Source organism: Merops nubicus, unplaced genomic scaffold, assembly GCF_000691845.1.
Source record: "Merops nubicus isolate BGI_N331 unplaced genomic scaffold, ASM69184v1 scaffold13658, whole genome shotgun sequence".
Lineage (NCBI taxonomy): Eukaryota > Metazoa > Chordata > Aves > Coraciiformes > Meropidae > Merops > Merops nubicus.
The window spans coordinates 210-24,728 of NW_008625184.1; the positions used below are offsets into that span (position 1 = coordinate 210).

General features: G+C 37.1%; 1 protein-coding gene across 1 annotated transcript; it reads left to right on the forward strand.

Annotated features, from left to right (window-relative positions):
• Positions 1 to 2,780: 2,780 nt before the first annotated feature.
• Positions 2,781 to 23,294, forward strand: GPR155 (G protein-coupled receptor 155). The gene is made up of 15 exons (XM_008945600.1): positions 2,781 to 3,240; positions 7,534 to 7,933; positions 9,125 to 9,290; positions 10,090 to 10,245; positions 11,311 to 11,394; positions 12,652 to 12,772; positions 13,840 to 13,924; positions 14,005 to 14,095; positions 15,164 to 15,413; positions 16,059 to 16,160; positions 17,881 to 18,014; positions 19,545 to 19,640; positions 20,370 to 20,434; positions 21,153 to 21,290; positions 23,072 to 23,294. The coding sequence occupies exons 1-15, from the start codon at positions 2,781 to 2,783 to the stop codon at positions 23,292 to 23,294; spliced, it is 2,571 nt and encodes an 856-aa protein (XP_008943848.1).
• The last annotated feature ends 1,225 nt before the right edge of the window (positions 23,295 to 24,519 follow it).

Below are 24,519 nucleotides of genomic sequence, written 5' to 3' on the forward strand. Positions count from 1 at the left end.
AACCTTTAAAATAAGTCCTACTTGGAGTGAGACTCCTTTTCCTTGGGAGAAAAGGTAGCCAAGGCTACTGGACAGATGTGGTTGATGCAGCTGCTCAGTCCAGATAAATTACAACAGCATGGTAGGAGTGCTTACTAAAAGCCTCAGGCATAAATAAAAGGCATGAGTCAAAGAGTTTATGCTGTATGTCAGTATGTGTATGCTGGGTGCAGGGGTGTGAAATAGAGCACACAAGATCTCATCTTTGCTCTGACTTGATTTCCTTGCTTATTCACACGGCTGTTAGGAGTTCTCTGTTCCCTGCGGATAGGATACAAAGAGGCTGAAAAGATTCTTAAACCAATTGTTAATTTGCACAGATCTGGCCATTGTGCAGTGCCAAGCACTGGTTTGGGAACTGGGAATCTCAGCTTTGTCACTGGTGTGTTAAATAGCGTATGGCAAACTGGTTGCCCTTCGCCTTAGTTTCTTAGTTTCTACAAAGTGGGGTAAGTTATCTTGAATTCCTTTCCAGGGTACTTTAGGATTTAGTCATGTCAAGATTTTTATGTGTAGAGTGAGCTGATGGACTGCATGTGTTTCAGAGCTGTACCACCAAAGCCATATCTGTTTTTGGCAAGATCTTGCTATTGACCAGTGAATATTTGTGTCTGATATCATCTCTCTTCATCTGATTTGCAGACTTTACATGTCAGCTTGCATATAGAACCTGCTGCATTATAACACGTAGACACACCTTCCAAAGGGGATTGCTGGTAACAAATGAAGATCGGGAGTCACAAAATATATCTGTTTCACATAAATAGTTATTCTGATGCATCCCTAAATCTCGCTGTTCTGGGCGTAAAGACTTGCATGTAGCAATATGGATAAACAATAGCACAATTAATTAGATCATTGTCTACTGTGTCATGTGTGGATCCCTTGCTAACTGGAAAGTGTATCATTAGCACATGATACTGAAACACTGGGAGAGGTCAAAGTTGCACAAACCAAGGTACAAGCTTGAAGGGTGATACCATGATTTGATCTCTAAATCTTTCTTGAAGGTAGAGAAGGCTTTGCCAAATGTTTTTGTGCCAGTGTGGAGAAGCTATAATTCTTGGTCAAATTTATTTTCCTCGCCTGGCACTCGGTTCTTATAAGGGCTGGTCCTCTTGTTATTCTGTAATAGATTAAGAGGCCAGAAGCTTTTACTGTAAAATGAAAACAAGGGGGTTTTGATATGTGGAGCATGAGTCTGTAGAAGGATGTACAAAAGAAGAAGTGATACTAACAGACTGAAGATTTTCCTTGCAACAGAGTTACAGATGAATATGAGCTCAGTAGGTTTGCGTTTCCCCCAGTTAGAGGATTTTGTAACCTTTGTCACTCATCTCTAGCAAAATAGACACACAGCACAGAGCAACTGAGGGAGTATCTTTTGGGCAGAATAGGAGGACGACACTTTCAGGCTCACTAGGCTTGAATCAACAGCAGGATGTTCAGAAAAGAGATTTTGGAGACAGGCTGAAAGATTTAATAGAATAGGGTACGTCTGGATTAGAAAAAGAGGTCTGTGTGTCTTTTATTTATAGTAGCATAAGTGCTTATGCAAAGGCGCAGGCAGAGGGTGCAGGGAGACGAAGGAGCCCTGTCGGCACCCAGCCCCATCGGCACCCGCCGGAACTGGGAAGGAGCCCCCCAGGTACGTACGTGTTACAGGAACAAGTAGTGATGGGAGTACAGTTAGGGGGTGCTGTAACTACTAAAGATAGGGGAAAGGTGAAATTTCAAGAAGAGGGTGATTATGATAAAGGTGTCTGATGATCACAAAGAATGAAGGTGGAAGACCAGTTCTGAGAGTTTAAGAGGGCTTTTGGCCCTCAGGATTTTGTCAGGGGCCGAATCTGGATTAAATGGGATCTAGAAATGGAGGTGAAGGAGGACTCCTGGCTGTGCGTAAAGCTGAGCAGGTGGGAGCAGAGGTGAACGGCAGTAGCTATAGAGAGGTCAGGGATGGTGTTTTAATATTGGGAGTTCAAAGTGTGTTGTGAAGGAAGAAGAACCAAAGAGTTTAGGGAAGATCTGAGGTAACATATTCTTGGGCAAATAAAAGGAGTTAGAAAACTAAAAACTTGATCTTTGAAAGCAAAGGTTATGTGAGAATTGTAATCAGAAATTGGTAGTGAGATGAGGAGGTAAGGAAGATTACAAGCTACTAATGAGTATGTAAAGAGTCTTGTGCTTTTCTGTTAGAGAGTTAACTAGTCCTGTAATGGTAGCCCAGGGAAGTGAGGAGTATACCCTGAGAATTTAGGAATTACTTTTTTCTGCAACAATGGCTGGGAAGTGTTGAGGAGTTGTAATTTATTCTAAATGATGTTTACATCCTAGAATAGTAACAAAAATCCTTGTTATATCTTCTTCCCTTCCAACAGTTTTTCTTCTTTAGAATGCCCAATTACGTTTAATTTTAATATTTCAATGTTACCCTCAAAGTTCTTTGGGGATTTTTAGCCTCTGTCAGTTTTCTTGGTGAACTGTGTGGAGTTGTGAGAAGATGGTATGGAATGATTTTTCAGCGTTCTTCTTTCGCAGAGTTGCTTCTCTTTAGCTACTTACTATTTGTCTCTTTACTTATTCGTAATGACCTTGTAAGTGTAAACTCTGTGAACTTCTGTCAGCAAAGACTGACATAAATTTTCACAAACACAGTTTTGGAAGTTAATAAATACTTCTGTTTCTTTTACAGATGAGATCCTTTTGTGCTCTTGTTTTGCAAGAGGTGGTCAAAGGAAATGGATAGCTATTCTGACTTCAACGCAGAGAACCTCTCATCTTCAGCTAATATGTCTGTTTCTTTGCCTGGACAAGTTGGACTCAATGCCACTGGTGGTACTCCTTCTATGTCTATAAGCAGGCTTTTCCCAGCCTTGTTAGAATGCTTTGGAATAATTCTTTGTGGCTACATAGCTGGAAGAGCCAACATTATCACGTCAACTCAGGCCAAAGGACTGGGAAATTTTGTGTCCCGTTTTGCACTCCCAGCTCTACTGTTCAAAAACATGGTGGTGCTTAACTTTTCTAATGTGAATTGGTCCTTCCTGTACAGTATTTTAGTTGCCAAAGCTGCTGTGTTTTTCTTAGTCTGTGTTTTAACATTGTTGGTAGCCAGTCCTGAGAATCGATTTAGCAAAGCAGGTTTGTTTCCAATTTTTGCTACACAAAGCAATGACTTTGCACTGGGATATCCAATAGGTAAGTATGTTTTCTTCTTTAAGATTGTTTTTCAGTGTTCTTGATGTGTTTGCTTTTAATTTTGTGCAATTTGAAATTAACTTCTGAACTGAAGTTGTGAGCTGTCAAAGCCAATTCTCAAGTCACATTTCTTGACCTTAAACCATGTGCTTTTTAGTAAGGGAAGAAAACTATCAGCTTGCATGAATGAGACAGAATTTAAAACAATCAAACAACTGGCATCTATAAATCTCTTTGTATTAAAGTAAATCAGATTTGGAAAAAAAAAAAAAAAAAAACAGAATTGGCATAAGTTACCTTACACTTATGGCAGGCAATTTTCTTTGCCAGAGTTTCCCTCATGACCAGAATTCCTTGCTTTGCAAAGTGTGAGCCTGTATCCGTGGCCTCTGAAACAGCTGTAGTGGTTTTTTTACTGTTTTGGCATTATCTTTTGGTTTGGATCAAAGAAAACATCTAGCCATAATGTTGGTGCCTCCCAGTTGCAGAGTGTGTGACAAAGTTTAAATCTGTTCAGAAGAGGCTTCTGATTTTTGTGCTACCTAACAAAGTTTACACAGCAAATCATGTTTTATCCCTTAATCTTTATTCTGTTGTGGCCAGTAGACATGCTCTGCGATATAGTCTTGGAAGAAGTCAGTCTTGTCTTTTAAAAGCAAAATTGTGGTGTGATATGTGGTAACCTGGATTTGTGTGTAATGAATGAAAATTTTATGTGGCTGCAGTGCCATTCTTGAGATGTGTAACTAACCACCAGTCTGGTAGAGCTATAAACCAACCAGACAAAACACAAAGAGGCATTTGGAGTATGACTTGTACAGCTGTGTACTCTTGTTCTTGTAAGCCTGTATTCTGAATTACAAATAACATCAGTTATTAAACTTGTTTTACAGATTGGGATAAAATTTATTGCATTCTTCCCCTTAGATAAAAGGGAAGAAGACTTTTTTTTTTCTTTTCTTTTTTTTTTTTTTTTTTTTACAGGTTTTCCTAATGGTATGTTGATATGCCTTTAGCCATGTGTACTGTGATACTTAGGAAGTGATCTGGAGCTGCAGCAGGCTTCTCCTGCCTGCTACTGTCCCAATTGCAGCACTTTTTACCTGCCTTGAGAGGCTCTTTTGTGCCACTGTAGCTTTCAGTGCTGCGTCTTCCCAGGCTGACCAGAGTGGCTGCTTTAGGAATGTGTACTGCAGGCATCAGGACCTTCAAAATACACCTTGACCGGGAGGCATTCAGAGGGGATTCCTGGGCTATGTTTTATTTGTTTGCTGCTCTCTGAAGAGCTCCCTTTACCTCTCAAATTCTCTTAAGATCACTCTTATCATCTAGACAAGGCTAAGAACAACAAAAAAAAAGAAAGCTAGTTTGTTCTAGCAGAGCAAAAAGCAAGGTATTTGATTACAGAATTGAAAATAGAGTTACAGAGGAGAAGCTTAAACATGCAATTCCAGATTATACATAACAACAAGCAGCTCCAACAAGCAGTATTTTAGATTACTTGAAGAGCTGGCTATTTCTTTCTCCCTATTTCAGGGCAGCATGCTCAGGAGAATCATGGGTCTTTCTTACTCTCTTCAAATTTGCTGGATGTGTGTAACATGCAGACAAACGCAACTGCAAACTTTTTCTTTCCTAGGTGAAAAATACTGTTTCCTTCAGTTGCATCTGCTGAGGTTTATTTGTCTTGGGAGAAATCAGAAGTATATCACAAATAGGGTTGTGAGGATTACATCTTTCTTTCAAGTTTTTAATGATTTATAAGATGTGATTCATATTTTTCCTACGTACAACGTGGTCAGTTTCACACCACCGAGTTCATCAGGGGCTTCAGTGTAATGCTTAGCTCAACAGTAGCACTGCAGGGTTTGAGGGCTGCTCATTTCACAGAGCTGTTTATTTCCTTCCTGTCCATGTGTATGGTTTATGCTGTCACATGTGAAAACTTTGCACTTTTAATGGCTTCTCTGAAGTGTTTGTAGGACTGGGCAACAAAGAAAGCCTTGCTTATTCCTTCTACATATGGTGATAGGTAGTGTTTGGAGTAAAACCTGATCTTTTAATGGCAACATATTTTTAAAGGCTGTTCACTTTTGAAATTTGTAAAGGAAAAAATCAGTACTGACATTGTTTGTATTACAATAAAACCATTTAAAAAGGCAGTTGAAATCTTCAGTTAATAACGTTCTGAATTTTCATCCCATGTAATTTCTTTAATAACTACTATGCTACTTTTTTTGGTGTTTAACAGAAATTTGCACATAGGAAAATAAAAATACAGGTTAAGATTTAAAAAATCATTACTCTGTTTTTCTCTAGTCACTGTTATGACAGTTCTACATTACCAAGTGTAGAAAAATGTGGAGAACAACTGGTACAGAGGTTGTTGTCTGACACACACACAGAGACACACACACACGACATAGTAATTCTGTCAGTGAGAGAAAGGTTCCTCTGTTTGGTCTCTATTACTGGATGAGATGATACAACTGACAGAACAGCTTCATCTGCTTTCCAGCGCTGTGTTGTCAAAGCACAGGTGTAGCAGAACTGTTGTCTGGATGGTGGCTCAGTTACCATGACTTTCACGGTGCCGATTCTTTTAAACATGAACAGTTAGGGTGCAATTTATATGTCATTTTGAGCAGCTGAGATGTGGAGAATTGCTTTTTTAAAAAAGTAGTAAAATGTCTCTGATTTCACTTTTTTTTGTTATGTTCAGCAAGCAGGCACCTTGATTTAAATAAAAAGAATTTTTTTCATGAGAGACAGAAGCTGTGGATTATTTTCACTGTTCCTTAAGAGTGATTTAGTGATTTTGCTTTTTTTTTGTTTGTTTGTTTGTTTGTTTGTTTTGTTTTGGTTTTTGGTTTTTGGTTTTTTATCCACTGATTCTGTAATCTGTGTTGGTTCCACTTTTTGCTACCCAGGAAAATGCATTGTGACTTCACACATCAGTTAAAGTACTTATAGACCTTGATATATTGTATTAAGTACACCGTTTCATTTTGCCAAAAAATAATGATTGCATTTGATTGAAGTGGGCATTCTGTATAAAGCAGCATAAAAACCTTGCTCTAATGTTTGAGGTTTTAGTAGAAATGTTACTTACCTAAAAAGTGTCCAGCATTTTTCCAGTGGTTTTATTTATCAGAATATATTTAGCATTTAAAGATGGCTTGTTAAATGCAGTAACTAACCAAAAATTTGGTAGTTCTGTTCTGCAATTTATTCTGGATTTTAGGACTTGTGTATGTACTTTAATCATGGCCTGTGAAAGCAGAAGCACCCTTAGTGCCTTTCCTAATATATTGGAAATCAATAAATTGAGAATGTAATTTTATTGAATCTAAAGAGGAGACTGTTGGCTGTAAGTGCTGATGTAGCACTTAGTAGATCCTGTCATTCCAGATGCTTAAATAGTACAAAGGCAAAACTCTTTTTGAATTTTGAAAAACATAGTCATGAGGTAAAAGATTTTCAGAAAAAGAACAGGCTTAGTCTATGGGGAAATGGAAAAACATGCACCAGTGTGCTGCTTAGTGGTCTTAGACTTTATTTGTTGTTTTGACTGCTAAGCTATCCCACAGAAAGCCTAATTTATGCAGTAGTGCTTCCTTTTTTTAATGTTCTTTTTAGTACAAGGAGAATTGCACCTGCAGTACTACATACCTGCGTATAAAGATACTTCTGCCTGGAGACGAATGCTTTTCTCTCTAACTAGAGCAGGAAAAACTAAATGGAAGGCACCACTTTGCTTATTCCTAGTAATTACTGGAAATAATAACATTATAAGGCAGGTAAAACATAATGTCCTACTTGAAAAAACTTTTTTTTTTTTTTTTTATTAATTCACCCTAGAATACAATCTTACATATCTTTCCAGAGTCTTTTAATGATTTTTTGAAGTGCTGTTAGCACAAACTTGGAATAAGAAATGTTTGGAGTTTTTTTTAGCATTTGGGATGACTCAAAGGTCACATGGGGTTGTTGTATTATTTTCTTTCTTTTTTTTTTTTTTTCTTCTTTCTGTAAATGTTGAATATTCATAAAATCATTAAATAGTATTGGATAATTAATCTCTGGTCTTTAATATGTTCATTAGATGACTGTGGCCTAACGGGGCATACTTCTCTTACTGCATCATCTTATATTGGTTGTAAATGCAGTTACCTCTGAAGGATAATGAATTCATTTTTCTCTAGTTTTTAGACAGCAAAATTTAATTTCAGTATTCATGTATTTTTGTACTGAAATGTTATTGCTCATTGCTTTTCATTTCTTGTCTTCTAGTTGAAGCTTTATATCAAACCACTTACCCAGAGTATCTCCAGTACATTTACCTGGTGGCTCCAATATCTCTTATGATGCTAAACCCTCTGGGGTTTATCTTCTGTGAAATCCAGAAGTGGAGGGATAATCGCACAGTCTCACACAGCAAAATCAAAATAGTGGGCCTAGCACTCCTTCGAGTTTTGCAGAACCCAATTGTATTCATGGTCTTCATAGGAATTGCCTCAAACTTTATTCTTGGCCAGAAAATTCCAGAATACTTTGAAAACTTCCTTGATGGACTTGGCAGTTCATTTTCTGGCTCTGCCCTTTTTTACCTTGGATTAACTATGGTGGGACAAACGAAAAAACTGACAAAGAGTATGTTTGTTGCACTGATCCTTCTCATCACAGCTAAACTGTAAGTTTGATTTCTGTGCTTGTATAATTTTGTTCTGTAGATGTTTTAAGCTCTGAATACACTGGTCAGATGGCTTTTCTCTCAAAATCATTATAGTGATTGTCTGTTTCACTTGCAATATTTTGGGTGACTCTTTGGTATCATACAACTGTTAACTTGTAAAGGAAATTCATCAGACTGCAAACCGGTTGCTAGGCTCTGCAAAGAAAACAAAAATTGAGTGCTGTGGCTTCATGAACTCTAAATTAGTTTTTCATTGCTCTGTCTATAAATCTTTGAAACTGCTGTACTTGAAGAGCTGAAAAATGGTCACTTTTACACTCTTAAACTATCTGACTTTTAAGCCTGAATAAATGACAATTTGTATTTAGAACTTATGCGTTCATTGTCTTCCCAAGAATATATCTCTGTTACTGGTGAACTAAATATTTGTTACACAGCTACAGTTAATGTAATACAACAATTGTTTGGTGTTTAAGTTTATACTGTAAAATTTGAAGATCCACTCGTATATCTGTACAACGAACTAGCAAAATGAAAGGCTTAGTCTGTAAACCAGCTCAATGACAATTTTTGGGAGAAAAACACGTTTTTTTAATCTTACCGCTTTGCTTTCTTGCTGAGTTTATGTAATTAGCCTGTACATAGTGATCCTGGATGCAGTCTGGCCTGCAAAAGGTGAACAAAATAGCATTGATGCAGGGATTTTTTTTGTTATCCAAAACTTTCATGATGGGATACTTAAGCTTGAGCCCTTATTGTATTTATTGTATTGTAGAAAGGTGATCTAAGTTTCAAAGCTACTGACTGGCTATATAGCTACTATTATTTTAACTGTTGAGAAAAAAATTTTTTTTTTAATATTTTACCTTTCAAAAGCTGAGGTTGATACAAAGAACATGTCTGCACAGTTGGAGTATGTGCTTGTATCCCAGAGTTTGTAATTTTATCTGTATTTTTGTCTGCAGATATTTTGGCTTAACTGCTACCATAGAATTTTGTAAGCAGCTGGTATATGCCATGGTGACAGTAAAGTCAATCTTTCAAACTGATGTCAGTATTTATTTTTCATAAATAGTATTCAGAGTAGCCTTACATTTCCTTTTGGTTCATTTTCTGATTAAAGAAAAGTCTAATGCTATAGCATGAGTAATGTGGTTTTAAAATTATTTTTTTCCTCTCTCTTTTCAGACTTATGATGCCATTTCTCTGTAGAGAAATGGTAGAACTCTTGGACAAGAGTGACAATGTAGTCAACCACACCAGTTTATCAAACTATGCATTTCTTTATGGAGTTTTTCCAGCAGCACCTGGTGTCGCAATATTTGCAAGTCAATTTAATATGGAAGTAGGAATTGTATGTATTTAGCTTTTCCTAAACGTACTGACTTTGAGCTTAACTTCGTCGATGAAATAAGTAGGCTTGATGTATTTGCTTTTCTTTAGTATAGACTCCTTAGATTTACATGTACTCCCTAGGTCTCAAACGTAAACTATATTTTGCATTATTAGTTAAGCAAAGTACTATTTCCTCATGTCTTTGTAATATACATTCAGAAGTAAGTCCTCATACTTTGCTTATTTGTGATTCTAGTAGGAAGAACTAGGATAACTTTAAATATAAAGAACCTCTATCTTTGTTGCTGGTTTGTTGGGTTTTGTTTATTTCTTTCCAAAGACCTTATCTTTGAGCTACTGTTTTGTGTGGAAAAAAAAACCCAGAAATTATGTTGCTGACTTCAGTAACAACAGTGTCAGCTTAATGCTGAAAATTTATGGAAGAACTTATGCTTTAACTGATTCTGTCATGTTGCCCTTTAGCTAAATCTTGCAGTAGAAATACATTTTACTTTTTTTTTATAATAGAGGTTATCAATTACCCTTTCAACTTGAAATATGAATTTTATAACTGTTTCCTTTCTTTCACTTGAAGTGATATTAACACATTCCTGTTGACTTCCATTATATTTAACGCGATCTGGTTTTGGTTTAGTTGTTTTAGTGTCCTTTTTTTTTCTTAAGAAAAAAAAAAGTAAACCTTATAAGACAGAATTTTGTGCCCAGCAAACTCAGGAAATCTCTTTAAATAGTGTGAGTAACATTTAGCTTGAGATCTGATGAACTCTGTTCTTGTTTCTGTTTGACTGTGTTTGCAGATTACCTCAGGCATGGTGATAAGCACTTTTGTGTCTGCACCTATCATGTATGTTTCTGCATGGCTGTTGACCATCCCGTCTATGGACCCCAACCCACTGGCGTCTGCACTCCAGAACGTCAGCTTTGACATAAGTATTGTCAGCCTCATTTCCCTGGTAGGTGCTGATGAAGTGAAACACTAACGCGTGCTGTCGTGTCAGGGTGGCGTTAGCACATGAGCAGCAAACTGAGTCATGATGAGACTCATTTCCTCATCGCATCCTGCTGCAGAAGGTTGAGGGAGTTGAAAGTATTCTTGATATAGTACTGGGTCAACTGGAAAGCTGTGCTGTAGAGAAAGATGGGCAGATGAACTAGAGCACTGGTGCAAAGCTTAAGAGTTTGTCCTTTTTGTTGTTTTAGGTTTTAGGTTTGTTTTGCTTTTTTAATAACAGGGTGTGGGGGAATGACAGTACTAGGTTATGCCCCAGGGAGTAATTACGTCAAGACATGTGAGGTGTTTGCATACCACAGTGATGGAGGCTGTGTGCAAACTTCCGATCCAGAAACTTCCGCGAATATTTCTTTAATGAAGTATTAATGAGTATTAATTAAAATATTTAATTTGGAAATTTTAATTTAGCTTTATCGAATTCCTTGCCTACAAATTCTGTTCTTAAAGAGTCCAGAAGTCCAATGTGAATTGTGTTTTGGCTTTACAGGAACTACAGATAGTGTGTTTATTTTGTTTGCTTTTTTAAAATCATTCACGTTGGAGGGAGTTGGAATTTTCTGACGTTGTTTCACTAAAGTCCATTTGTCTTGAAACTATGCCTCAAGGGAAGCCACAAGTGAACACTGCCTCTTTCTGCCGCAGATAATTTTGGGAGATTTAGGGGAGGGGGGAGGAATTTTAAGTTCTAAATTGCCAAGCTACTCTGTGGTCATTTATGTCCTAAGGAGCAACCATGCTTCTGCACTCTAGAGGCAAATTCTTGGTGCTTCCGGGAAATATTTCACCATCTTGAGAACATAAAGATGCATTGCTTTTTCTGGCCATAATTGCTGAGGCATAGGGACTGGCAGCAGATGGTATGGAACTGACTATAGTGGTCATGTTGCTAAGAAACTCTTAAAGATTTGTCATGTAATTAATTTCAGCGTGGTCTGCCAGCATATTCATCTTGTTCCATTGCATTTTGTTTTACTCTTAAATTCAATTTTTTTCTTGTACATTACAGATCTGGTCTCTTATTGTTATTATTCTAAGTAAGAAATACAAACAGCTTCCTCATATGATTACCACAAATCTACTTGTTGCTCAGGTCAGTAGTAAGAAGAATGCTGTTGTGTGAGTTTTGGGGTTTCTTAAAGACTTGCCATCTATCAAGGGCAGGGGAATCTAATGAGCGACTTTTCTAAACAGTTTCTATGTCTTAAAATACACCTTGAAAAAGTGGGCGTTGATGCTTGTGGTGTGGTCCTCAAACAGAAATGGAAGCAATAAGAATGGAGAGTGACTTCTGAAATACACTTTTAGCTGTTGCCTGTTGAGTGCACTTCTGTATCGGTTCATGCCAATGCCACGTCAGCAATGCCAGGATCGGCAGCAGCAAGCGTCTGATTCTGTGGTGACCCCATTCAAGGAGCTAAATAGAAGACTCATCCTTGTACTGGTTTGGCTCCCTGAAGTGGCTTGCTGAAGGATCAGACAGGTGCCAGTGCTGGTGCAAGGAAGGGGATGTGGGAATACATGGCTGTAGGGCTCTAGGGAAGGGCAGAGCCAAATAGCTCTGGATTAATTTTGGTTGTTATTTAAACTCAAAAAAAAAATACAGGGTAAGTGTTCTTTCTTCCCTTGAAGATAACTGCTGTTAAATTCCGTGAGAGCAGCCTGTGCTTGTAATATATCTGTGTGGTAGTGCTTTCTGAAGTGTTCTGTCGTTTAAAAAAACTCAACATACATACAGTAATCTCTCTGAGGTCTGATCATGGAATCACATTTGAAAAAAGCTGTTTATGAGAATTGCAGGTGCTTTTTGTCAATAACAGCAAAGTTAGCTTTCATCTTAAACATTTTTGAACTATTGTATCACTCTAAAAAAAAAAATATTTCAACCTATTTTTCCAGATTCCTTCAGTAATAAAACTGTTAGATATTCAGTATCAGTGGTTGAAAACTTGTGTAATTATTCACTGGAAAAACATCTGTGGCCTCAGCTTCATGTCTATTTCATTTCAGATAAATGGTTTATACTTAAGTTTTACATTTACTTAGAAGATATTTATGAATTATAGAGTTTTCACTGACTTGCTTTACTCCCAGTTTATCTGAGTCATATAATTGCTGTCAGAAAAATCCCTCCTGAAAATAGCGTATGGTAGTCAGTGGCATAACTGTAATACTGAATTTACTGCTGCATGCTTCACTGATATGAAAACTATTCAACTCATAAAATCATACTTCAGCGAATCTGGGGATGGAGTTTTGAAACTTATCGTAGCTATATTACACTGCGTTCAGTTTTTCTTGTCATCCTGCTTTCCCAATTTAAATGATGGTATCTTACTTTTCTTTCCAGCTTATTGCTTGCATTGGAATGATGGTATGGAATTTCATTGTTAAACAGCAAGACATCACCATGCAGATCCTGGTATTTATATTCCTCTACAGCTCACTTTATAGCACCTACCTGTGGACAGGTATGAGTTTTCTAGGCAGAACTTACGTACTGTAATAAAAGATTAATGTACTGAAATAATTTTATTATATCCTTCAGAGTAATTGTTCTTTTCACTTGTATGAAGTTCTCCAAACAGGCAGAGTGGTCAGCTGCAGCACTAGCCACGCAGGGCTCGGTGGCAGGCACTGCCTCTGCTGTTGGGAGCTCATACCTGGGGCAGGGGTTGTCTTTCCCAGCTACAGCAGCCTTGCTAGCTTGGCACAAAAGACCAGAGCCTGCTCTCCAGGCAGAAACAATTACAGATAGAGCGAATGTGTGGGTTACCCTTCAGCTAGTCAAAATCTTACTGGTGATTTTCATTAACACCAGAGTTTAAGATTTTAATTATTCAGCATTAACTCATTTTTAAAGCTTGTGCCTCCAAAAAGTAGAAAATACAGAATGAAGGGAAATACCAAAGTAGCTTTAACATTTCTTTCCTCTGGCAACTGTAGTTTTCGAAAACCACTGTGTGTGTTCTGCAGGCATAGGTGATTAATGAAGGGATTACTTGGAAGCTTGAAATAAGCAGAATTAAAAGATGCATCAGGAAGCTTGGAGACCCATATGTGTACGATTAAAAAAGAGACTTTGGATAGTCAAAACAATAAATTTATCATTGATTTTATAAAGGACTAGTCGATTTTAAAGAAGTGTTGTAATAGATTGCAACATTGTTGGCTACTTAGGAGCATTGGTCTAGAACTGCTGTTTGATACCTTCAGAAATAGGTTACTTATGTCTCAAATGTTTTTATAACGTCTTTTGTGAGCTTGTGAACCTTCCTAAGCATTTAGAAGTGGATATTTAATATAAAATGTCCTGGCATTTCTTCAGTGTTTCATTATTAGTATGATTTTTTTTTCAGATAATATGCATTTCTCTTTTACTTTCTCAGAATACTACTAGAAAAACAATTTTGGACTATTTGAAGGTCTGAGAAGAATATCTTGCATATTGAGCAGATCACATCATAGGGTTTCCAGAGTCTGTATTTATTAGTTCCTTTTTTAATAAAAAATAAGCCTTTTTTTTTTTTCTTTTTAGGTTTTCTATCTTTCTCTTTGTTTCTGTTGAGGAAGAGAGAGACAGTAAATATTCCCATTGGGTTTATTATCATAGCTGGATGGGGGTAAGTTAATTTAGATATTTTCTTGTAGAATTAGTAAGACCATGATAAATAGGTTATTTTGTTCCTGTTTGCTCTTTCAGAATCCCAACACTTCTGGTGGGAATCTTACTGATTGTTGGTCAATGTAACAACACTAGTATTGACTCTGCCTTTTTCTATGGAAAATATCAGGTATGAACATATTCTGTCCTCATCACTTCTGCCATGTCCAACACATTATTGGGAAATAGTGTTCCCTGTTTGCTTCTTATGTAAGCAGCTTTCAGGCAAAGTGTAGGCTACCATAATAACAATATCATTATAGAATACTTACAGATTGATATAAAAATGTATTCCTGTAATGAATGATTAGGAAAACGTGTTTGAACAAGTACCTTCATGCTTGTGCAACTATGACTGAGAAAAAGAGGGAGTAGGCTTCCCAAGGAAAAGGCTTAGGAGCGGTAATGAATTGCAGAGACCTTTTCCTGATGACTAATTTGTAGTCTCATTTGATAATTATCTAAAATTGTTACTATCCAATAGCTAATTAATGGCCTTTGGTCTATAACAGATAGGATCTACATTACTTGTGTAGCAGTAACTGCTTGCACTGTGGGAGTTTCCTCTGCACAATCATGGGCTGAAAGTCCCTGAGAAAGTTCCCAAACTACTGCTTTTAAATAAATTGTTCCTTTTATCGAAGGATGTAAAGTGCACTAGAGTGGATATCTGCCATATTTTCCCCTCTGTCTTTCTTATGGATATAGAGGCTATGAGTCTTTCAGGATTATTCGTGTGGTACTTTCACAAGTATTATATGGCCTCAGACTGGACTCTGATTATTGGTAGCAGATGATTAGAAGGGAAGGCTAATTAATAGGATGCTCCCCACTGGCAAAAGCATGGAAATTATTGCTGTGCCAGAGGGTGGGTCACTAAACCACATTCCTCTTTGGAATTAAAAGGTACCTGAACAGAACTTAAACTGGAGCACTGGTAATTCTGAGGGGAAAGATGATGAGGGGATGTTTTTGGATTGCATGGGAAATAGGGATGCCCACTTTAAAAAGGAAAAAAAAAAAAATTATTTAGGGAAGGAAGGGCAGTTAGTCTTCTGTACCAACTGCCTTTTCAGTACCACAAGATTCAGGAGCAACAAATATACAAAATTCTGTCTTATTCAGATGCATTTGATAGTATTTGCAACTATTTTCTTCTGTTTTGCATTCTAGTGTATTTTCTTTGCTCTCTTAACAGATAATTACCACAGCAGTGATTCTGTTCATCAGTATATTGATGTCAGGTATCTCACTTATGTGCATGAACAGAAATAGGCAAGAGTCGAGCTATGAGGTGTTGAACCCGTATTCACCACGTAACCAGGTGGAGGAGGCTGAAGGGGAAGGGAGTGAGGGGAATAGAGTTTCAGCTACTGTGCCTCAGTCTTCTGCAGGATCTTCTGCACAGCCTTCTCCAGACTCTTCATCACAGCCATCTGCAGAAACAGGTAGAGAAAATGGGTTTGTAAAAGAACAAATGGCTCGGGATACAATAAAATAATTTTTGAAATTCAATTCTGACCTGGGAAGAACAGTTGCTTACACCTTTGAGTGTTACACTAGGACAGAAGAAAATCTAGATAACTGCCCAGGGATTTAGGTTTATGATTTTAAGGAAAGTTTTATGGTTATCACTGGAAGTGTGGGGGAAGTGAACAGGAAAAAGAGCATATGTATGTTTTTTATGGAAGCAGTGGTATCTAGATAAGGGTGTGATAAATGAAGTCTGCTAGGCATCTTAGATTTCTTATCCACTAACTGTCTCTCTGGGAATTAATTATATACCAGCGGCATTGCTACACAGTATATTTTAATTCTTCTTGTCTGTATGTCGCCTTTTTGATCACTTCCTGTGTGTTTTTCTTCTAGCTAAAAGTACTTGTTTGGCTTCCATGGTGGTAGTGATATGTTAAATATTCCTATATATTAGTACTGTAACCCATTTAACCCTTTGGGAAATTGGAAGAATTAAGTCCGCTTTCTCCTTTTGGGTTATTTTTGAGATACTCTGTATAGAATGTTTTGTTACACTTGGAAAACAAATTATGGTGGTGAAGGAAGATAACTATCCTGTTACTGTATATGCTTAATAGGTTGCTGTTCTTGTCAGACAACAAATGGTGAATTATCCTGTGCTAGAGAGAGCAAAGCAGTGTCAAATGCTGTTGAAAGCAATGTTCCTTCAATTGAGACAGGTAAACCAGTAGTGCCTTCTTGTTTTAGTACTATACACTCTTCCACAACATTTGTGTATAGTTCTCACAAAGAAACTAGGCTGTAGTCCTCTCAGCTCTGCTTGGATAACTTGTATTTAATATTTAATTCAAGTATTGGGCGGTATGTTAGGTGTTTGTTCTATTCTGCCTCATAGTTATTAATCAGTGCTCAAGATGGACAGTTGGGTTTTTTTTTTACCAGCAAGCTGCTTTAACAAGTCCTTCTGAGCATTCAGACCTCTCCATCATTGCCTTGTTTGGATGCTGGTAAATAGAATGCATAACCTGACTTTGCTTCGAGTTTTCAACTTAAACACTTTTTTACATTCTCTCATTCACATCTTGTGTCTTCTAAAAGGGCCTCTGAAGCCTTTGTTGTAATCATGTTTGGTTTTGAATGAGAAACCTGAATGACATCTAAAGGAGCAAGCACTTACTGCAGATTAGACCAAATGTTTATGCCCCTTTACTATTCATGTCTGGGGAAGAGAGATGGAGAAAATTTACTAAGGGGGCTTTAGGAGTCACTGAAATAGAAAAAATGGTTCAAGGTGACTTTTCAGGCCGTGATGGAAAGCTGCATTGCTCAACCCATCCTCATTGTACATCACTTTGAATAAACAAAGCTAGCTGCAGTGCCGCCTTTCTCTTCTGCCAGGTTTCTTTTTCTTGGTGTTTTGCATCCTTAACAAATATGCTTTCATATGCTTTGTTTGGATGCTGCATAAGTTTCAACAAGTCCATTTCACACAAACATTCTTAAGTCTCCTCTCACAAAATGCTAGCCTTCCTCCTATTGCAAACTCCCTTATCTATTAAGTAATCCAGACAAGCATTGTAAGAATGTCTTCTGATGATAGAGGAAGGACAGATTAATTTTCTTATCCTAAAGATAGGGTGGAAAATATCTTATGATTGAGTGGCATTTTTTTTTGACCTGGTGAGTGAACACTTCAGAACTGTAAATCAGTAAAAGCAAATTGTAATGGATATACTTGTGAAAGAAACTTTGGCTGCAGTAATTCCTAATCCTTCTTCTACCCATTGAACTGTTATGACAGGTATATCTGGTAAAAATTCTTAGGTATGTGCTTGCCAGAAAGTTTTTCACTGCCATCTAGAGGAAGATACTCAGAATTCCTTTGAACTCTGTAGCTGGAAGACTAACAGCCATACTCTGTGTGGCTCTTTTGATTGAGAGATTTATGACAGTGTTCTGAAATATCATGTTAAAAATACACTCACAGAACACAAATAAATATGGCTGATTGCCTGTCTGATCTAGAGCTCAACAACACCAACACTAGTTTTAACTAGTAGAAACAGGAGAGTTGATGGTATATTTGAAATATTTATTCCAGAAATTAAGTTTAAAAACTGTTCTGAGACATGGCTGTTTTTTTCATTATTTCTAGTGGTGCTTTCTAACAGTTTACCACAACTTAATTTTGCATTAAACCTTTGAGAGAGAGAAGAGTTCTGTTGCAATGCTTCTTCATTATAGAACCATATGTGAACTACTGTTTCATTTGTGAATAGATGTCTTAACAGGTTCTTGTCAAAGCTAATATTAAATGTTGCATGTGTGACTTCAGTGCAGATACTTACAAGGTAGTTTAACTAGCAAGCTACATTAACAAGTTTGCTCATGGAGTTTGTAAATTAGAAGCCTAACAGAAAATTCTGGCGTGTTTTTCAGCTGATCAGTGTGTGAATCATTGCAGTGCTCAAACCTGTGTGTTGGCTCAAGAGGAACAGCTTCTACAGACCGGGGACAAACAGCTGGCCAGACATGTGCTGCTGTGCTTACTTCTTATTGTTGGCCTGTTTGCTGTAAATATTTTTTCTCTCCATCTTGTTTTAAGTCATTGGGGTGGAATGCTTTTTAGGAAAGCTGTGTAGACAGTCCAGTAAAAATCTTCCAATTACTCACGTAACAATTAATTAATTAGAGGCTTTATTTTGGTCCCTTACTGAAAGGTGGGATATCATAAAATTATTTTTTTTTGTGCCACACCATAAATTAAAGGCAAATTAATATTGATTATATTACTGAGCAAGACACACTGGAGAACCCTAAAGGGAAAAAAAATGGGACTATATCATTTGGTAATTAATTCATTACTACAACACTTCTTGCCATTTTTCTTGAGAGCTAGTCTTCTTCCCTAGACAATAATCAATTAAAAATACAAAACGGATTCTAATTCTGAAGGAGACCATAGAATAATTGTTCCTTCTGATCGTGCTTATATGTGGAACATGGATTTCTCTGAGGTGCTGTAGCAATAAAAAATAATGTAAGACTTTATTTGAAACGGGAAAGTACAATTTTGTTGCTTTTAGTGGTGGTTTAGAGGCAAAACAACTAAGCTGGTGTTGCCAAGCATCATTACTTCCTAGATTTGTGAAGGTGGCTGTTCCTGTGTAAAAGTGTGAAACACCAGAATGTAGTGCACTAGGAATTTTAATTCTTTACTGTGGCAAAGATGATAAACAACTCTCTCTGAATGTAACGTTCAAAGTTGAGCTTCTTGTGGATGACAATTAGAGGGGAAAGTTGTTGGTTTTTTATTTGAAATGAAAAATACCATGGCACAAGTACTTGATACTGTAAAGCAGGACAGTGTGGCACAACAGTGTAGTGTCATAGCTGCTACTGCTACTTTTCAGATTCTGTTAAGTTACAAAATGGAAGATTTTCTGCTCTCGAATTTCCTGTATCAAACATTCCATGCTAATACTTTTTTTTTTCTGGTTTTTATGTCTTCTATATTTAAGAGGTGTGCCAAATGGCAGTCTCTATTTTAGTTGTATCAGAATAATTACATAGACACAATGAACTGAGGCCAGTTACATTAAAGAATGAGCCTTTACACCCAACTGGGTGAACTCTGGAGGTTTTTTCCTTTCTGTCAGGCATCTGAAATAGCTGAAGTGGTATGTGCTTCAGCTTAACACAATCTTAACTATGCAGAAAATATGTAGAAAGGACTGGTCTCAGCTAAAGAGGCCTGAAGACAAATACTGAAATTCTGTCTGGGCTAATATTGTCTGTGTTGGGTTAAAGTATGCTTAAGGCAAGTTCCTTATGTAAACGTGTAAAGGGCAGGACCTCTACACTGGCATGTTTTTAAAACAGAAAAGCTCTTGCTCGGTTTAAGCCTAACTAAAATGATGTTTTTTTTCCCCACTTATTTGTCTATCTGAATTATTTGTTAAATAAAGAAAGTGAAAATTGTGCAAGAATATGTTAGCATGTGAAGAATAAGAAAATGCTTTTGATTTTTAACAGTCAGGTTAGGTTTGTGGGTTTGGTTTTTTTTGTTTGTTTGTTTTTTTTTTTTTTGTTTTTCTTAACAGAATTTTTCCAGTTGTTTGTGGTGGCTGTTCAACCAAGAGCCTGGACGGCTGTATGTGGAATTGCAGTTCTTCTGTGCTGTGTTTAATTTTGGTCAGGTACCTATCAATGTTTGTTCTGAAAATGACTGCTAGTGAATGTTGCAGCAGATGCTATTACAAGCATTGCAATTTGAAGGCCTCAAACAATGCTGAACTTACCAGCTCCTTAGGGTGTTTTGCCTTTTTTTTCCCCAAGTCTTCTCTTTTGTTTTGATAACTTTTTTATCATAATGCCTGTATTCTATGTGCATGAACACTTTCTTGTTAATCTGTAAAGGCTGAAAGTTAGGCAGCGTTAACACACATGCTAGAGGAATATGTTCCAGATCCTTGGACATCTGTACCTACAAGGTGTGCTGCAGTATCAAGTCATGACAGTAGTTTTCGTCCAGAGGCAGCACAAAACCAATGAATTAACTAGAGAGCATTCTAGTATCCAAATTACAGCAAGTCAGGTCTTCTCGTGACATTAACAAAGACAGATGTAAATAACTGGCTATGTAAGGATAGCCAGGTGTCCTTGAGAGTCAGGTGATACGTCACAGCATTAATTTTACCAAACTGTCTCTTGAAGAGTTTCTTTAATGGACTGTTACATATTAATCTGTATTTTTAAGGCCCAAATGAAAAAATCAAAGCAGAAACAAAATGTATTTTGAGTGTTATCTAAAGAAGAGGGATACTTTTCCCATATGTTTTGGCAATGAGTTTTTAACACTTTATTTTTGTTCTTTAGAAGCCAAAGGTTTTGCTTAATGTTGCTTTTTCTATGCTCTTTTCCTCCAGGGCTTCATTTGCTTTGGTATTTTTGGCTTAGATAAGCATTTAATCATTCTACCATTCAAGCGAAGGTAAATAGAATCTTTACACTTACTCCTGTAAACTTAATTATTAATGATCATTTTAAGGGGTATTGAGTGTTCAGTGCTAATGCATTCTGTTTCCTGTTTGTCCAATATTCCAAATTTCTTTCCTCTCCTAGTTGTTGGGAGATAATTGCAGTTCACTGTGCATGAGTTTTTACTGGTGTCCTAATGACACTCCCAAAGACACAAATCCCACAGGCTCCCTACAGACAAGATCTTTGGCAAATGATGGTGAAGTATGTGATTGGATCAGTGAGATGATAAATCTTCAGAAATAATTTAATCTGATAAATTAAAATTTAGATGTGAATTCTGAACCAGATTCTATCATCACTGTTTTAAAGTTCTGTATTCATAACCTCATGCAAGTACTTTGGATGCTTTCACTGTGGAGGCATAAGTTACACAAAGGCATCCTTAACTTGGAGGTAGCTGGCTGTGCTGTGAATCCAGCAGTTGAAGCTTGCTCCCCACTACTCTGTGTTTTTCCTTCTGCCAGAGCCTAGAATAAAACCCTCTCAGTGTACAAAGGCCATGCGAGTACATTAGGAGGATTGTGTATAAAGTATTGCTCACAAAATCAGTAAAACAATTGTGATAGCTTCCTGACTTCCATTCTGTTATTTGCAGTTTCCTTAAAAATGCCTCTGCTTAATCTACTTGTTTGAATTTTTTTTTTTTTAATCTTTTTTTTTTTTTTAAGACTTGAATTTTTCTGGGGAGGAAGAGAAGCAGCAGGACATAGAGATCCCTCTGTACCGGAGGAAATCAGGATGACCTGTCAACAGTTTGTTCACTATCATAGAGATCACTGTGTAAAAAGTATTGTCAGAGGCAGAAGGTAAGGCTTCTCCCTGCACATAGAACCTGTTACAAGGGTCAAAGCTCACCTTTTGGAAATAATGAAATGCAGCTTAATCTGTCTATGAGCAATTCCTGTTGTGACATATATGTTCAAACCTCAAGGTGAGGATTAGGAATTTAGCAGTAACTAATACAGAAATGTTTCTAGTCTCACAGTGAAACGTTAAGGTACGAGTTAATGCATTATGCCATCTAGGTTTTATATAAACCCTAAAAACTTTTATATCACCAGGGCATTGCCCCAGTTTTTGCATTTAGCTAGAGTTTAGGAGGGAAGAATCTTTCTGAAGAAATGTCTATGATAACGCCTGTAATAGAATGTGTGTCCATGTCTTACCAAACTTGAAGCTTCAGTATTTTTCTTTTGAGATTAAGAAGGTGTTAGGTGACTAGTCTGGTGGGATGGGGTGGTCTTTCAAAGCTCAGATAGCCCGAAACCACATTCCAGAAATGTTTTTGACAGCATGATGGTTTTGTTCAGTCTCCTCAGAAGGCAGTAATTTTCCATAAGAAATAAAGCAATAAAGTTATCCATTTAGGAAAAATGAACTATGGCAGTTCAAGGACTAGCTTCTTTCATACCAGACAGAATAGATGTCTCAGGAAATGTTTGTTTTGAAATAGGACAGGTTTTACAGCTGTGTTTCCTGTGCCTCTGTTGCTGTTGTGGTTTCTTGGTATGAACAGCTTTGAGCTGTTCATTTGTTTGGGCTTTGTGGTTTTTATTAATCATATACCCACCTGAGAATACATCAAAATCTGACATCTGTTGCTTCATTGTTTTAATGTTATGTTTGTGTGGAACTAGTTTCATGTCTTATTTGTGAGTTAAAAGAAACAATTTATCTTTCATTTTAAATATTCATCTAACTTGATCCTATCCTCTTTGATTTAAACATGCTGTAACTGAGACTTTGTAATAATGGATTTTTATTTAGGTTTTGCTTCTTTGCTAATAGATGCTAACACTTGCTGTGTTGCTGCTGCTTTAAATTTAAAGTAGAGGAGGAAGTTTGGTTTTTGCTGTTTTGTGTAGCTGTTAATCATCTTTGGAAACCCTGTGCTTGGTTTCCATAGAGCAGATTTTAGATAACCAGAAACATTCATTGCTGCAGGTGGTAAATTTTCAGAATGGTATTTTTACTGCAACTAGGTAGGTGTTAGTGGCATTGCTTCATAAGTATGTAAAAGAAAATTACTTCAGTCTTGTTGTAAAGGTTTTGTATATTCTCAGTACTGCCTGTGTGGTAAATATTTAAGAGGATATGCAAGTGAAATGTTTTGTTTTGTTTGGGTTTTTTTTCCCAATATATGTATGAAGTTAGTGCCTGTTTAAAGCTGTAGAGAAATCATAATGTAGAACTGAAGTGCAGGTTGAGTTTGCCACAGAAATAGTCATGCTAATAAGTACACGGGAAGAAAAGTATCCAAGAAATAGAATTACTAGATTGCATGTGTGTGTTTTCAGGAAAATTGCTACTTATGTTCACTGAAGTCTATTTCATAGTTTCTCATATTTGCACAAGCCTAAAATAACTTTGTACAAACATTTTGCTTCTCATTGGAGTGTCTCTAGGAAGAGGTAGTGAACATTGGCATGTCCCTAATATACAAAATTTACAAAAGCTCTTCCAACATGCTCTTAACTGTCATGATGTCTTTCCTTGTTTCCTGCTATTTTTCCTTGCCTTTCCCCACCGTGCAGTGGTGATACCAGATTTACAGAACATGTGGGTGAATCATTCCTTTGACATACAGGTGTGGTGCAAAGATCTCCACTGGCATCTTCTTTGGCTGTGACCTGGTGAACTGGCTCATGCAAGTTGGCCTTGCCTCTGACCGTGGTGAAGCTGTGATGTATGGAGACAGACTGATGAAAGGAGGTGTCGTCCAGCATATTACCAACGAATTTGAATTTCGGGATGAATATTTGTACTACCGCTTTATTCCTAAGAGATCAGTTGCAGTTGAGAGCCATTGACCTGAGCGTGTAAGCAGAGCACAGGCAGTTAGGGGGGTGTGACCACCTCCTCTGCCTTCAGCATTGAAATGGGAGGTATTTCTTTCTTGGGACTCTCAGAGAATGTGTTATTCTCTCTTGTTAAGAGATGTGGTTCTACTTGTGTCTGTTCTGAAAGACTTGGTAACAACCGATAGTTGGTGAGCGCTCCAACCAGAATGCAACTAGAACAAAACAAGGTTCTCTGGATGATCATTTTTTCCATTTTTAACAAAACAAATAGTAAAATGGCATGTGTCACTGTTGTGTTATAGAGGCGTTATAACAGCAGCTTTAGTGACTGGTGGCACAGTGGGGGGGGAAAAAAACCAAATGAGGTATTTTTCATGTTGCTCAGTGTTTTCCATATTTTAGTGTGATGAAATATTGATTCCTGTTTATGGTCTGGCTTCCCCCAACTTCATAGAAGAAGGATTTCTTCTATCATACCCCAGTTTTTACTACTCTGTTCTTCTCTACCAGAAACTTTTTCTAGCTGTTTACACCTCAGATTAGGTGGTTTGTTTCTCCCTTAAAGATAAAATCCTCTATTTGTAAAAGTAGAATTGTTGTGAAGATAATTGCAACGTCAGAGGATTAAAGCTAAGGAAGTACCAAGTGGAATAAATAATGGTTTTGTAAAAACTTAACAAATTTTAAGAACACATAAAAATACCCACCACTCCCCCAAATTAGGGAATGATATAATGGAATTTAATATAAACAACTGGTCCTGAAGTTTTGCCTTATGTAACAGCTTTGTCAAGAGCAGATTTTTAACTTCTGAAATTAGCCTTTCCCATTTAATTCAGAAGTGCCAGCCTCAAATAAAGATGTTATGGAAGCCTTGGACACCTGTGCAAGTCAAGACAATAAAAAATAATCAAATAGTGCAACTTTTTCAACAAAAGATAATTACTTTTAAATCCATTATATAAATTCTAACTGAACATCCAAGTTAGGGTTTAGCGTGTAGGTAAAGATCCTAAAATTTTGGTATTGGTTGCCTAGCACAGGTTTCTAATAAGCCTCAGGTACCTTTCTCTGATGTTTAAATAGTGACTTCAGTGTCATTCAGATTCCTGGGCACTGAAGGCAGAGTCTGAGAACCTGTGTGTCTTCTGCACTATTTTGAAAATGGTAAAGACAAAACTGTAGTATCTGATAGCAATTGTGTTGTCTTTTTAAAACTGCATGGACAACATTT